This window comes from Ochotona princeps, chromosome 8, assembly GCF_030435755.1.
Source record: "Ochotona princeps isolate mOchPri1 chromosome 8, mOchPri1.hap1, whole genome shotgun sequence".
Classification (NCBI taxonomy): Eukaryota; Metazoa; Chordata; class Mammalia; order Lagomorpha; family Ochotonidae; genus Ochotona; species Ochotona princeps.
In genome coordinates this window covers 37,261,376-37,276,513 of record NC_080839.1, presented here as the reverse complement: position 1 = coordinate 37,276,513, position 15,138 = coordinate 37,261,376, and the positions used below count along the sequence as shown (strand labels likewise).

The window sequence follows — 15,138 nt, the reverse complement described above, 5'->3', positions numbered from 1 at the left end:
TCTGGCTCATTTGAATTTTGTGAACCTGACCCGAATAGGACTCTTTGGGGCTCCCCCACTGTCTGAAGGGTACACGGTTCGTTTGGGAGACGAGAGATCCGGACTCTCATCACGATCTCCATTTGAGTTTTTGCTTTCGGTTTGGCACCGAAGCCGCGCTGCGAAGTTGTTTTGTTTCAGTGCCGGCCTATTGTTTGTGGTTTTTGTGTTCAGTGTTTTGTCTGTCGAGATAATGGGACAATCTATTACCACCCCACTTAGTCTTACTTTACAGCATTGGCGAGATGTCCAGGACATGGCTAACAATCAGTCAGTAGATGTCCGCAAGAAAAAATGGATTACCCTTTGCTCCTCAGAGTGGCCAACCTTCAACGTTGGCTGGCCAAGAGATGGAACCTTTAATCCTAACATTATTTCACAGGTCAAACACAAAGTGATGAATCCTGGTCCCCATGGTCATCCAGACCAAGTGGCCTATATAATTACCTGGGAGGCCCTCATTCATGCTCCACCTCTGTGGGTCAGGCCTTTTATTACTCTTAAACCACCCTCTACCCCCATCCCCTCTGCTCCTCCTCCCCTTCCAACCCTTGGGCGCCCCTCTCAGTCTTCACTCTACCCAACCCTTGTCAAACCCACACAGATTCAAAATGCAAAGGAAAAATCACCCAAAGTTAAGGTCTTACCCCCAGGAGAAGATCTAGTAATGGACCTGCTGGCTGAGGAACCCCCACCATATCGAGATCAACAAGCGGCAGAAGCTGAACCGGAAGAGACCCCAGCCGCCGCTCCTGCACCTTCCCCGATGGCAGGGCGGCTACGAGGGCGTCGGGAACAACCTCCTGACTCCACTTCCCGTGCCCTCCCTCTGCGGGCCGGTCCCAATGATCGGCTCCAGTACTGGCCGTTTTCTGCCTCTGATTTATACAATTGGAAACATAACAATCCCCCCTTTAGCAAGGATCCCTCTATGCTAACCTCTTTGATTGAGTCTATTTTAGTGACACACCAACCCACTTGGGATGATTGTCAACAGTTACTACAGACATTATTGACGACCGAGGAAAAACAACGGGTTTTCCTGGAGGCCAGGAAAAATGTTCTAGGAGACAATGGCCGCCCCACCCAATTACCCAATGAGATTGATGCAGCCTTTCCTTTGGAGCGGCCCAATTGGGATTTTACTACGGATGAAGGTAGGAACCACCTGCGTCTCTATCGCCAGTTGCTCATAGCGGGTCTCCATGGGGCGGCACGGCGCCCCACCAATCTGGCTCAGATCAAGCAGGTAGTACAGGGGTCCGAGGAAACTCCCTCGGCATTTCTTGAGCGGCTAAAAGAGGCCTACCGTATATACACCCCATATAACCCAGAAGATCCAGGGCAAGCCACCAATGTGGCCATGTCCTTCATCTGGCAATCAGCTCCAGACATTAGAAAGAAACTTGAGAGACTTGATAATCTCAGAGAAAGCTCTATTCAGGATTTACTTAAAGAGGCAGAACGTATCTTTAATAAGCGTGAAACTCAGGAAGAAAGAGATGAGAGACTTAAAAAGGAAGCAGAAGAACGTGATGAAAGGTTGAGACGTGAAGCTGAAGAGAGAGAGAATGTCAGAGATCGCAAAAGAAACAAGGAAATAAGTAGGCTATTAGCCACCATAGTGACAGGACAAACTCAGGAGAGACGAGGAGGGGATCGGAGGAGCCCCCAAGTAGATAAAGATCAATGTGCCTATTGCAAGGAAAGAGGACATTGGGCCAGAGATTGCCCTAAGAACCTAAAGAGATTTAAAAGACCAGGGCACCCGGCTTCCATACTGACTCTAGAAGATTAGAGAGGTCAGGGCCAGGAGCCCCCCCCTGAGCCCAGGATAACTCTTAACGTTGGGGGGCAACCTGTCACCTTCCTGGTGGATACCGGGGCACAGCACTCGGTGTTGACCCATGCGCCGGGACCTTTGAGCGACAGATCGGCTTGGGTCCAAGGAGCGACCGGAGGAAAAAGATACCATTGGACGACTGACCGAAGAGTGCAGCTGGCGACTGGTAAAGTGACTCATTCTTTTCTACATGTTCCTGATTGCCCCTATCCATTATTGGGACGGGATTTGCTTACCAAATTAAGGGCGCATATACATTTTGAGAGTAATAGGATTCGAATAACTGATCCAAAGGGAGCGCCTCTCCAGGTCCTCACCCTCCAATTAGAAGATGAATACAGGTTATATGAGATTCTGGGGCCAAATAATACAGAGATAAAAAATTTAAACTTAGATTCTTGGATAAAGAGACTTCCTATGGTTTGGGCGGAAACCGGAGGGATAGGCCTTGCACTCCGGCAGCCGCCTCTGATCATTGAACTGAAAGCCACTGCGACTCCGGTCTCTATAAAGCAGTACCCAATGTCCCAAGAGGCTTATCAGGGTATCAGACCACATATCAAGAGACTTCTGGATCAAGGCATTTTAGTTCCTTGCCGATCACCTTGGAATACCCCGCTTCTTCCAGTAAAGAAGCCGGGAACAGAGGACTATAGACCTGTGCAAGATTTAAGGGAAGTTAATAAGAGAGTGGAAGATATTCATCCCACTGTGCCTAATCCCTATAACTTACTTAGCACACTTCCGCCTACACATATTTGGTATACAGTTTTAGATTTGAAGGATGCCTTCTTTTGTCTCAGACTTAGTCCCCAAAGCCAATCTTTGTTTGCTTTTGAATGGAAGGACCCGGACTTGGGACTCTCAGGTCAACTGACCTGGACCAGGTTACCTCAAGGCTTCAAAAATAGTCCCACATTGTTTGATGAGGCTCTCCATCGGGACCTCGCAGATTTCAGAGTCCAGAATCCGACTCTAATACTTTTACAGTATGTGGATGACCTCCTATTGGCAGCAACCACCGAAACAGATTGTCGACAGGGCACTGAGTCCCTGTTACAAACTTTGGGACAATTAGGCTACAGAGCCTCTGCAAAGAAAGCACAGCTCTGCCAAACCCAGGTCACATATCTAGGATATCAGTTAAAAGATGGACAGAGGTGGCTGACTGCCGCCCGCAAGCAGGCGGTGACCAACATTCCCGCCCCAAGGAATTCTCGTCAACTACGAGAATTCCTGGGGACCGCGGGTTTCTGCCGCCTATGGATTCCTGGGTTTGCTGAAATGGCAGCCCCTCTTTACCCCCTTACAAAGCAGGGAGCAACGTTTAACTGGGGGTCTGAGCAGCAACAGGCCTTTGATGATATCAAGCAGGCTCTTCTGACTTCTCCCGCTTTGGGCCTTCCCGATGTCACGAAGCCCTTTGAATTGTTTGTGGATGAAAAGCAGGGCTACGCAAAGGGAGTCCTGACCCAAAGATTGGGGCCCTGGAGGCGACCTGTAGCCTACCTCTCTAAGAAACTGGATACTGTTGCCTCTGGCTGGCCACCTTGTTTGCGGATGGTGGCAGCTATAGCCGTTTTAACTAAGGATGCTGGCAAATTAACTTTGGGACAATCATTGACTATCTTGGCGCCTCATGCAGTTGAGGCCCTAATCAAACAACCACCAGACCGCTGGCTCTCCAATGCCCGTATGACCCATTATCAAGCTATGCTCCTAGACACGGACCGGATACACTTTGGACCGGTTGTTGCCTTAAACCCAGCAACTCTGCTTCCCCAACCGGAGGATATAGAACAGCATGACTGCCTACAGATCCTCGCAGAAGTACACGGGACACGACCAGACCTAACGGATCAGCCCCTCCAGGACGCGGACTTCACCTGGTATACGGACGGGAGCAGCTTCATAGATAATGGAGAACGAAAAGCCGGAGCAGCAGTAACCACAGAGACCGAGGTAGTCTGGGCTAAGGCCCTTCCATCCGGGACTTCAGCCCAGAAGGCTGAACTCATCGCCTTGACCCAGGCGCTCCAAATGGCAAAAGGTAAGAGGCTTAACGTTTATACTGATAGCCGTTATGCTTTCGCCACGGCACATATTCATGGAGAAATATACCGAAGGCGAGGGTTACTGACTTCAGAGGGCAAAGACATTAAAAATAAGTCTGAGATCTTGGCTTTACTTAAGGCCCTGTTTTTGCCTCGAAAATTGAGTATCATCCATTGCTTAGGACACCAAAAAGGACAGAGCCCAGAAGCTCGGGGCAATCGACTGGCAGACACTGCTGCCCGGGAAGTGGCTCTAGAGAACAAAGCTCCGCCTCGAGCTCTTTCTCTAACTACCCAGGAAGTGCGGTCCACCCTGGATACCTCTTTTGAATATGGCTTTGGAGATATAAGAATCTTACAAGAATTAGGGGCACAACATGATGCTGAAAAAGGACATTGGGTATTTCATGGTAAACCTGTAATGCCCCAAAAGCAAACTCGTGAATTAATTACCTGCTTACATAAATTAACCCATCTCAGCAGTAGAAAAATGAAAATCCTTCTGAATAGAGAAGAGAGTCCTTATTTCCTACTAGGGAAAAATAAAATCTTACAAACTGTAGTGGATGAATGTACGGCGTGTGCACAAGTTAATGCGGGAAAAACCAAAGTAGGACAAGGAACTCGAGTGCGAGGACACCGCCCTGGGACTCACTGGGAAATTGATTTCACCGAGGTAAAGCCTGGACAATATGGTTATAAATATCTTCTAGTATTTGTAGATAACTTTTCAGGATGGGTAGAGGCTTTCCCCACTAAACACGAGACTGCAAACGTTGTGACCAAGAAACTGTTAGAAGAAATCTTCCCAAGGTATGGTATGCCTCAGGTATTAGGAACAGATAATGGGCCTGCTTTTGTTTCTCAGATAAGTCAATCAGTGTCCAAGTTACTGGGGATTGATTGGAAATTACATTGTGCTTACCGACCCCAGAGTTCAGGACAGGTAGAACGAATGAATAGAACCATCAAGGAGACTTTGACCAAATTCACGCTTGCAACTGGCTCTAGAGACTGGGTGCTCCTCCTTCCGGTAGCCCTTTACCGAATTAGAAATACTCCAGGACTACATGGTCTCACTCCTTTTGAAATCTTGTACGGCGCACCTCCGTCCCCCGTTAGTCTTTCTAGTTCAAATTTAATCCCTTATTTTGCCAATAATCCTTCTTTAAAAGCTCATTTACAGGCCTTACAACTTGTACAGCGGGAAATCTGGAAACCACTTGCAGCTGCCTACAAGGACCAGACGGATCAACCAGTGGTACCCCACCCTTTCCAGATAGGAGACTCTGTGTGGGTCCGCAGACACCAGACTAAGAACCTGGAACCTCGGTGGAAGGGTCCTTACACCGTCCTTTTGACCACACCAACAGCACTCAAAGTAGACGGCATCTCATCTTGGATCCACGCCTCCCACGTCAAGGCTGCCCACTCTTCAGAAGAAGAAAGCAACGCCACGACAACATGGAAAGTCCAACGCACTCAAAATCCTCTAAAGATAAGATTAACCCGTGGGACTCCCTGATTATTATAGGAGTGATGTTAAATTCTAGCTTAGTTCACAGCAGTCCCCATATCTCCCGATCAATGGCTTGGGAAGTTCTCTCTCAAACTGGAGATGTTGTGTGGTCAACCTCCCAAATAGCCCCCCCTGGGACCTGGTGGCCTGATTTAACCCCTGATGTGTGTGATTTAGTTGCCGGTCTTAATAATTGGGACATCCCCTCAATAGATCCTGCAAAAGAAAGACCTAAATGTGTCCCTAAGACCAAGTATGGCTTATGTCCATGCCATCGGGCACCTTATAAGATACCAGGATGCTCCCATCCCCGCTTTCGAGTAGAGCTGCAAAAACTTCCATTTTATGTATGTCCAGGAACTGGAAGAGATAAAACGCAGATACACACTTGTGGGGGGCTAGATGCCTATTTTTGTGCTGCATGGGGTTGTGAGACATCTGGGACAGTCTATTGGAAACCCAACAAAAAGGATTGGATACAAGTCAGCCGGAGTAAGCATACTCCGACCAGCTCAGGACCCGGTACTTGTTTCTTTAACCCTGGAAAAAAATGGTGGAAAGGTGGAGATTGTGAAGATTTCTCTTGTAATCCACTTAACATTTCCTTTACCCCTGAAGGAAGAAAAATAAGTGATCTGCCAGAATGGATTAAGGGAAGGACATGGGGTCTGAGATTTTATATGTCAGGAACAGATCAAGGATTCATTTTCACTCTCAGATTACGTCTGGACCAGGGCCCCTCAAAACCTATTGGTCCCAACCCTGTCCTTCCTAGACAGAGAAAACCCTCTTTATTGGCACCCCAAGTCCCACAAGTTCGTAATATGTTCCAAAATGTTACCACATTATCTCCGCAGATCAGTAACCGCGTTGTGACAACCACAACAGGGGACAGATTATTCGATTTATTGCAAGGAGCCTATTCAACCCTTAATCTCACAGACCCAGATCGGACTCAAGACTGTTGGCTATGTTTGATCTCTAGACCTCCCTATTATGAAGAAACCGCCATTATAGGAAATTATACTAATCACACCTCTACACCCATCAATTGTACTACTGTTCCCCAACATAAATTAACTCTGTCTGAAGTATCCGGACAAGGTCTTTGTATAGGAACTATTCCCACGACACATCAGGCATTATGCAGTCAAATCAAAACATTAACTAAAGGAAATTATAATTTAATGGCTCCCAATGGAACCTATTGGGCATGCAATACTGGATTGACTCCATGCATCTCTTCTGTGATACTTAATTTGACTTCTGATTATTGTGTTTTAATAGAATTATGGCCTAAGATTATTTATCATGGTTCCGAATATATTTTTGACCATTTTGAGAATAGATTTCGAGCCAAGAGAGAACCAGTGTCCCTCACTCTGGCTTTGTTACTCGGAGGCATAACTGTAGGAGGGATTGCGACAGGAATAGGGACAGGAACCACCGCTCTCATACAAACTGGTCAATTTAAACAGCTCCAAAATGCTATGCACAATGATATAAAAACATTAGAAGAATCAGTTAGTGCCCTTGAAAAGTCTTTAACCTCTCTCTCAGAAGTAGTACTGCAAAATAGAAGAGGATTAGATATTCTATTCTTACAACAGGGAGGACTATGTGTGGCACTCCAAGAAGAATGCTGCTTTTATGCAGATCATACGGGATTAGTGCGAGATAACATGGCTAAACTCAGAGAAAGGCTCAAACAAAGACAACACCTACTAGAGTCAGAACGGGGTTGGTTCGAGAATTGGTTCAACCGGTCACCTTGGTTCACTACCCTAGTAACCTCAATAATGGGACCCCTAATTATTTTTCTCCTAATTTTGTTTTTTGGACCCTGTATTTACAAGAAATTAGTTGCATTTGTTAATAACAGATTCGCACTTATTCAGACTTTAGTAGTAACCTTACATTCTGCACCATACCAGATCGCCCGATCCCGGTACCGTACAATCCAACAAGATGATCCAGATATCCTAGAAATAGAAACCACTACCATCTAGCCGAATGAAAGATTTCATTCGGAGTTAGAAGAAAAAGGGGGGAATGAAAGACCCTCACCAAAAAGCATGAGCTTTAGCAGCAGCAACGCCATTTTGCAAGGCTTAAAACTAAGAATGACAGGATCTCTGGAAAGGAAGCGGACAAGGACAGGGCAAGCTTGCCTCATATCCGTGGCCAAACATCTGGCCCCCAAATAAGGCAGAAATATTAGGAAAGAGAGCTAACTCAGCGCCAACTCAGCTGTTATCAGGGATAGGGAACCAACTCAAGGCTAAACTAGTCATTATTAAAAATCCCCGGTACTAAAATAAAATTGCCATCATCATGACCCTGGCCTTATAGGAGTCCACCAATCAGAGTCCTGTAACTATGCTTCTTGCTTCTGTAATTGCGCTTCTGCTCCTGAACCCCATAAAAACCCCCAGACCCCAACCTAGGGCGCGCAAGTCTTCCAAGAGACTTTGTTGCCCCAGGTACCTGTGTATCTGAATAAACCTCTTGCTGTTTGCATCCGCACAAGTGGTCTCGTTGTTCCTTGGGAGGGGCCTCTCCAAAGGAGGGACACCCATATCGGGGGTCTTTCAGAAGATCTTTATCTGTCTCTGTTTCTCTTCATGAATCTGATCTGCCTCTCCAATAAAAATAGTGCATCTTTTTTAAAAAGCATGAAAAAGAAAAAGAACTTGAGGGCCCAGTGCAATAGCCTAGGGGACAAATCCTCACCTTGCATGCTCCAAGATCCAAGTTTGTGTCCCAGCTACTCCATTTCCCATGAAGCTCCCTGCTTTTGACCTGGGAAAGCAGTAGAGGATGGCTTGAAGCCTTCGGATCCTGGGAATCCTGCACCTATACGGGAGACCTTCTCGCGCTTGGCTTTTTTTTTTTTTTTTTCAAGATTTATTTATTTTTATTGGAAAGTAAGATACACAGAGAGGAAGAGGGACAGAGAGGAGAGACAAAGCCTTGGGACCCTGTACCCACGTGGAAGACCTGGAAGAAGCTACTGGCTCGGGCCTGGCGGCGTGGCCTAGCGGCTAAAGTCCTCACCTTGAAAGCCCCGGGATTCCATATGGGCCCCGGTTCTAATCCCGGCAGCTCCACTTCCCATCCAGCTCCCTGCTTGTGGCCTGGGAAAGCAGTTGGGGACGGCCCAATGCCCAATGCATTGGGACCCTGCATCCGCGTGGGAGACCCAGAAGAGGTTCCAGGTTCCCGGCTTCGGATCAGCGCGCATCGGCCTGTTGCGGCTCACTTGCGGAGTGAATCACTGAATGGAAGATCTTCCTCTCTGTCTCTCCTCCTCTCTGTATATCTGACTTTGTAATAAAAATAAATAAATCTTTAAAAAAAAAGAATTAGTTATTATTGGAAAGTCAGATATATAGAGAGCAGAGACAGAGAGGAAGATCTTCCGTACGCTGACTTACTCCCTAAGTGATCACAATGGCCAGAGCTGAGTCGATCTGAAGCCACGAGCCAGTAGCTTCTTTTTTTTTTTTTTAAAGATTTATTCATTTTATTACAGTCAGATATACAGAGAGGAGGAGAGACAGAGAGGAAGATCTTCCGTCCGATCATTCACTCCCCAAGTGAGCCACAACGGCCGGTGCGCGCCAATCCGAAGCCGGGAACCAGGAACCTCTTCCGGGTCTCCCACGGGTGCAGTGTCCCAATGCATTGGACCGTCCTCAACTGCTTTCCCAGGCCACAAGCAGGGAGCTGGGTGGGAAGTGGAGCTGCTGGGATTAGAACCGGTGCCCATATGGGATCCCAGGGCGTTCAAGGCGAGGACTTAAGCCGCTAGGCCACGCCGCCGGGGCCCCAATAATAACTAATTCTAAAAAAAAAGTTACACTGCCACTTGTCCATCCTACAGAGGAGCACCTGGTTTAAGTCCCAGCTACTCTGCTTTCTATCCAGCTCCCTGCTTATGCACATCCTGAGAGGCACTGAATGATGATCCAAGTGCTTGACCCACTGATGCCCACACGGCAGGCCACAGGGTTCCTGACTCTTGTAGCTGTTTGGATGGAAGCTACTTCTGTCTCTCTCCCTGCCTTTATGATACAAACCAACCAACAAACAAAATTGAGTCCATTAAGAAAATATATTATAGATAAAAGTCTGAAGAAAACATTTTTGTCATTGGATTCTTTTCTGCTTATAATAGTAAAACGTTTTTTCTCACTCTATCTTCAATTTCCATATAGCACACAGCGCAATATATTAGTTCAGTAAATAGAGAATTCTTCCTTAAGCTACATAGTTACAAAATTCCTAGTGAGAAAAAAAAAAAAAGTCAGCTTTTCTCTGACTGTGCTTTAATCTTCAAAGAGCAAGGAATGTGCACGAGCTGAGAAGTGTCACCAGGCAAGAAGGCAGCCTCTCAGGAGTGCGATTACTCCACAGATGGCAAAGAGCTCCAGCTATTAAAGACAGAACTGGAGGGAGAATCCAGAGTTGACTCCAAACATTTTTTCCTTGTTCTGTTTTGCAACTCTAATTTTTAAAAATGTGATAGCATATATGAAGAGAATATTTGTGGAACCTGTGGAGTTACGAGAGGATCATGTATCTCCTCTGGGAGCAGAATTTGGAATGCAGTTGTGGAATTCATGAACGAAGGTGTTCTTGTCCCCTGAGCAAATCTTGTGTGTTGCGTGTACGCCATTTATTTTCATGGCGTGAGTTGTGTGTTTGCGAGTTGTGTCGATTAAGGAGCAAAGGCCTGTATGTTCTGCACAAGACCTCAGGGATCATGTGTTTCTGGGGCCAAGAAAAACTGGTTCTCTAAATGCCCACTTAGCAAGAACTTCAGTGGGACAGACATTCTATCAGCTTCCTTCCACGACCTGTATGTGATCTTGCCTCTTCCCTCCAGATCCCAGGATAGGCAGAACTTGTCTGCAGCTGGCGCCCCTCTGGGGACCTCTTTGTATCTGCTTAAGTCTCACCTTAGTGGTCTTCTCTCTTAGCTACCCTTCCTCCCAATTCCTACCCTCACCTCCCTAGAAGTGTGTTTGTAAACCTGTCACTTCCACCGAAGTTACAAGCCTAAAAGCATTCTTTGTCTCCTAGAAGAACCAGAGGGGAATAATAACTCCTGCCTTATCTCAGTCATGCCTCCCTGAGGGCATAGGCCCAAAGCTAATTGATCTGAGAGCCACCCTCAATGGCCCTAGTGCTGACTCCCATCCTTTGGGTGCCCTCTGGGGAGAACTACAGTTCCAGTGTATGGAGGAACACTCACTTCTCAGGCATTGGAGGTTGAAACCCAGACAGGCCCATTCTACATCCTCAGTGAGGTATAGGAAGCCAGGTTAACTCTTCTGATGAGGACCAGGGGAAGGTATGTAAATTTCCACCTGCCACTTGGAGGTCTACCAAAGACTTACTGACCTCAAGGTCAGGATTTCTATCTAGGAATCTATCTCCCACACCAGAGCTGGAGCCACGGGACTGGACACATGCTTGTGCTGTGACTGAGTGCAGAGCTCCATCAACTTGCCTCCAGTCTTCTCTGGCCAAGAAAATCGATGTGGATGCTCCTCAGAGAACTGAGGCAGTCCTGGACCACTGTGGATTTGGAAAAGGCTGGTACAGGTGCCGTACTCTGGGACCGCTCTACACTCCTGGACTAAGCTGCATGTAGAACAGGTTTCGTGGTTGATGGCTACCACGATGGCCAGAGAAGGGTGGAGTTTGCCTCCAACCAAACCCTAAACGGATGGCGGAATTCTGACGGGCACCTCAGGCAGTGAGACCAACGTTGCACCAATGAGGGGCACAGACCCATATCCCCCCCACCAATAAGGGCCGAGGTGACCCCCATTTCGGCTTCCATGTCAAGGAGAGTTTAAATGGCCCCTTCCCCGTCTCTTCTATGCTGTTCTTCCTCTGCAGCACACTCCTTCACGTCTGTCCTTTCTGCTGCCTTGGGGAGGGAAGCCCATGACCATGGTTCCCTGAAATAAAGGCCATCTAAATTCTTTTCATATATTTGGTTTTTATTCTTTCCCTGGTGGTCGGCGAATCTAGCATTTGGCCAGTGGCGAATCTAACATTGGTCTCCTGACCCACCACTCTTCTACTGCAGAGCAGAGTTTTGTGATCAGTTTTTTAAAATTTTTTTTAAAGATTTATTTATTTTTATTACAAAGTCAGATATACAGAGAGAAGGAGAGACAGAGAGGAAGATCTTCCATTCAATGATTCACTCCCCAAGTGAGCCGCAACAGCCGGTGCTGCGCTGATCCGAAGCCGGGAACCTGGAACCTCTTCTGGGTCTCCCACGCGGGTGCAGGGTCCCAAATCTTCGGGCCGTCCTCGACTGCTTTCCCAGGCCACAAGCAGTGAGCTGGATGGGAAGTGGAGCTGCCGGGACTAGAACCGGCACCCATATGGTATCCCAGAGTGTTCAAGGCAAGAACTTTTAGCTGCTAGGCCATGGCGCCAGGCCCGATCAGTTTTTTTTAAATAAGATTTATTTATTTTTAATGAAAAGGCAGATATACAAGAGAGGAGAAGAGACAGAGAGGAAGGTCTTCCATCCAGTGGTTCACTCCCAAGCAATGGCTGGAGCTGATCCAATCCAACGTCAGGAGCCTCTTCCTCCAGGTCTCCCACGGGGGTGCAGGGTCCCAAGGCTTTGGGCTGTCCTCAACTGCTTTCCCAAGCCACAAGCAGGGAGCTGGATGGGGAGCGGGACTGCCGGAATTAAAACCGGCGCCCATATGGGATCACAGCGCATTCAAGGTGAGGACTTTAGCCGCTACACTATTGCACCGGGCCCGTGATCAGGAGTTTTGAACCTGGTGAGCTGGAAACAGTGGAACTGTGTACATTAGCATCACTCAAAAGCACTGCCTTTTTCTTCTCTTTAACTTCTGTACAAGGAGCCTGTAGGTCTATCACAAAGATGATGCATTGCCTGGTAGAATCCAGATGTCACATAATGTGTAACAGTGTCTGCAATCTTCTTTGTTTCCTACTTCTCTTCCTCTGAGGGCCAACCTGGTACTGTTTTCTGTTTCCCCAGTCCGCCACATCTGAAGGTTTGTTTTGACTCAGCCTGCTGGACAGCATATGGTCCCAGTAAATACTGGCCTTTCAGTCTGGGGTTGCACATCCCCATCAGCCATGGGGATCCTCATCAGCCATGGGAACCTAGCTGCTTGTGTTACTTGCCCCTGTGCTTGAACCTCAGCCCTGGGCTCATTCCGTTTGCTCATCTTCTACTCACCTCCTCTCCCCCAAATCATTGCAAAACCCTCATTGGAGAATTCTATTGCCATGCAGTAAAGTGAAAGAAGCGTTGCTTGTCATGGTGTAAACACTACCTGGAAACAAAAGGTTGTGCAGTGCATTTGTGACGCACACAGAAATAATATTGGAGTTCTATAGAAAACCTGTGCTTGAATTATTAGGCAAACTGTTTTTAGTGCATCCTTTGATATAATTGGCCAAAATAGGACTTTGGACATATTTCCAAGTGTTTCAGCGTATTGAGTCTCAGAATAGATTAAAACATTAAAATATTTTTTAAATGTCCATTAGAATAGATATTGGCAGGTAGAAAAGTTTTGTGAGACTGCCGCTGTGGCACAGTATATAAAGCTGCTGCCTGTGATGCTGGCATCCCATGTATACCCTGGTTCAGGTCCTAGTTACCATCCTCCTTAGGGACTTTTCTTACAATCAACTAATACATGATTTTCAAAATACTACTTTGTACATCCAGGGGAAAAAAAAGCATAAATGTCCAAACTTTCTGAAGAAGTACCGTTTTTCAAATTTTTTTTAGAAAGTATTGAGGGCCCCGGCGGCGTGGCCTAGCGGCTGAAGTCCTCGCCTTGAACTGCCCGGGATCCCATATGGGCGCTGGTTCTAATCCCTGCAGCTCCACTTCCCATCCAGCTCACTGCTTGTGACCTGGGAAAGCAGTCGAGGACAGCCCAATGCATTGGGACCCTGCACCCGTGGGAGACCCGGAAGAGGTTCCTGGTTCCCGGCTTCGGATTGGCGCGCATCAGCCCGTTGTGGCTCACTTGGGGAGTGAATCATCGGACGGAAGATCTTCCTCTCTGTCTCTCCTCCTCTCTGTATATCTGACTGTAATAAAGTGAATAAATCTTTAAAAAATTAAAAAAAAAGAAAGTATTGGGAATTCTTATAGACTTTTTAATTTGAAGAGCTTTGCTTTTCTCTTATTATTTTCCCAGACTGAGAAGAAAGAGGAGAGGAAGAATATATAAACAAAACAAGTTTATAGGGCCTGAGGCGGTAGTCTAGTGGCTAAAGTCCTCACTTTATGTGCCGGGATCCCATACGAGCTCAATAAACATTTAATATATTCTTAGTTACCTGGTGGACATCTCCCCCAATCCCTACAACAGCTGGAGTGGGCCTAGGCCAAAGTTAAAAGGAAGGTGGCAGAACCCCAGATATTTGAGTCACCAGTGCTGTTATTGAATTTTTCTGTATTGGAGGCGTGGGAGAAAGTTATGCCTTAGCATTGTGAATGAAGATCTGCTCAAGAGAATCATATTGTCGTAATAAACAACTTCTCCAACTTTAGTAGCAATAATGCACCTTGTAAATGTTGGTGGGCAACTATTCTGGGGCTTCTTGTATGCCTCCCACGTGGGCTGCAGGGGCTAAAACATCTGGGCTAGATTCAGGTGCTTTTCCAGTCACATTGTATTAGTAGGGAGCTGGAGGGGGAGTGAAGCCACAGGGATTCCAACAGATGCCCACGTGGGATGCCAGGGACACAGGTGGGAGCTTCAGCTTCTGAGCCACAGTGCCAGCCATTATCTGCTATTTCTTGGGCAAGAAGAGTCGGTACACCTGATTTAGAGATGCTTAGGGACAATAGACATACTGAGGTGAAAAGCCATGTGCGTGCTGCTTTCATAAGAAAATGCAATTTGGTGATGATGAAATATGTGCAGGGAAACGAGCGTGGCAGACGAAGGGCACGAAGTGGGACACACTTGGTACACAAGTTTATCCACGAATAATATGTGTTGTTAAGTCAACTGCAGGGATTAGTCTAGGTTTTAGGAGCAGCAGCCAAATTTCAGCTTCTTCCAGACCGTCAAAATGTGAGGGAGACTTGCCGAAGCACTATTCAGGAGCAGAGGCGCCAAAAGCGAACGCCCCGCATTTTGCACCAACCTCTTTCCTGGCTAGTCTCATCCTCAACTCCCTGGCCCTAGACCTAGGTCTCCAACATGGATCAGAGGCGCTTGGGGCCTCCCGCGCGTTCCATTCGCCAGTCTTTCCCAGTCTTCCTCGATTTAAACAGCCGGGAGGAAGCCCTCCCTCCCCCTGGGGGCAGCTCCCTTTCGCGGGGTGGGGCCTGCACAGGCCCCTTCAGGCGGCGGGAGCCAGCGGGACCGGGCCAGCGCGAGTCCGGGGAAGAAGTGCGAACACAGGCGGCCGGGCGGCGCGCTCAAACTCGCGCCGCCACCAGCTCACGCGCTGCGCCCCACCCTCTGCGTCACCAAAGGCGCCTAGCCAATGAGCGGGCCGGGAAGGCCGGGCCTGCGAGCTAAGCCATGGGAGGGGGAGCGGCGGGAGGAGGACGGGAAGTCGTGGGCGGGCTGCGTTGGATTGACAGCCGGTAGGAGCCAATCCAGCGTGCGGCTTCTCTTCGTTCTCCGCTCAGC

At 47.7% G+C, this 15,138-nt stretch overlaps 1 protein-coding gene across 1 annotated transcript; it reads left to right on the top strand.

Moving 5' to 3' along the window:
- Positions 1 to 232: 232 nt before the first annotated feature.
- LOC131481063 (uncharacterized) lies at positions 233 to 14,986 on the top strand. Its single transcript, XM_058668342.1, is given in 4 exon segments — positions 233 to 5,447; positions 5,669 to 5,802; positions 6,313 to 6,508; positions 14,775 to 14,986. Coding segments are annotated over 4 exon segments (5,757 nt in total).
- The last annotated feature ends 152 nt before the right edge of the window (positions 14,987 to 15,138 follow it).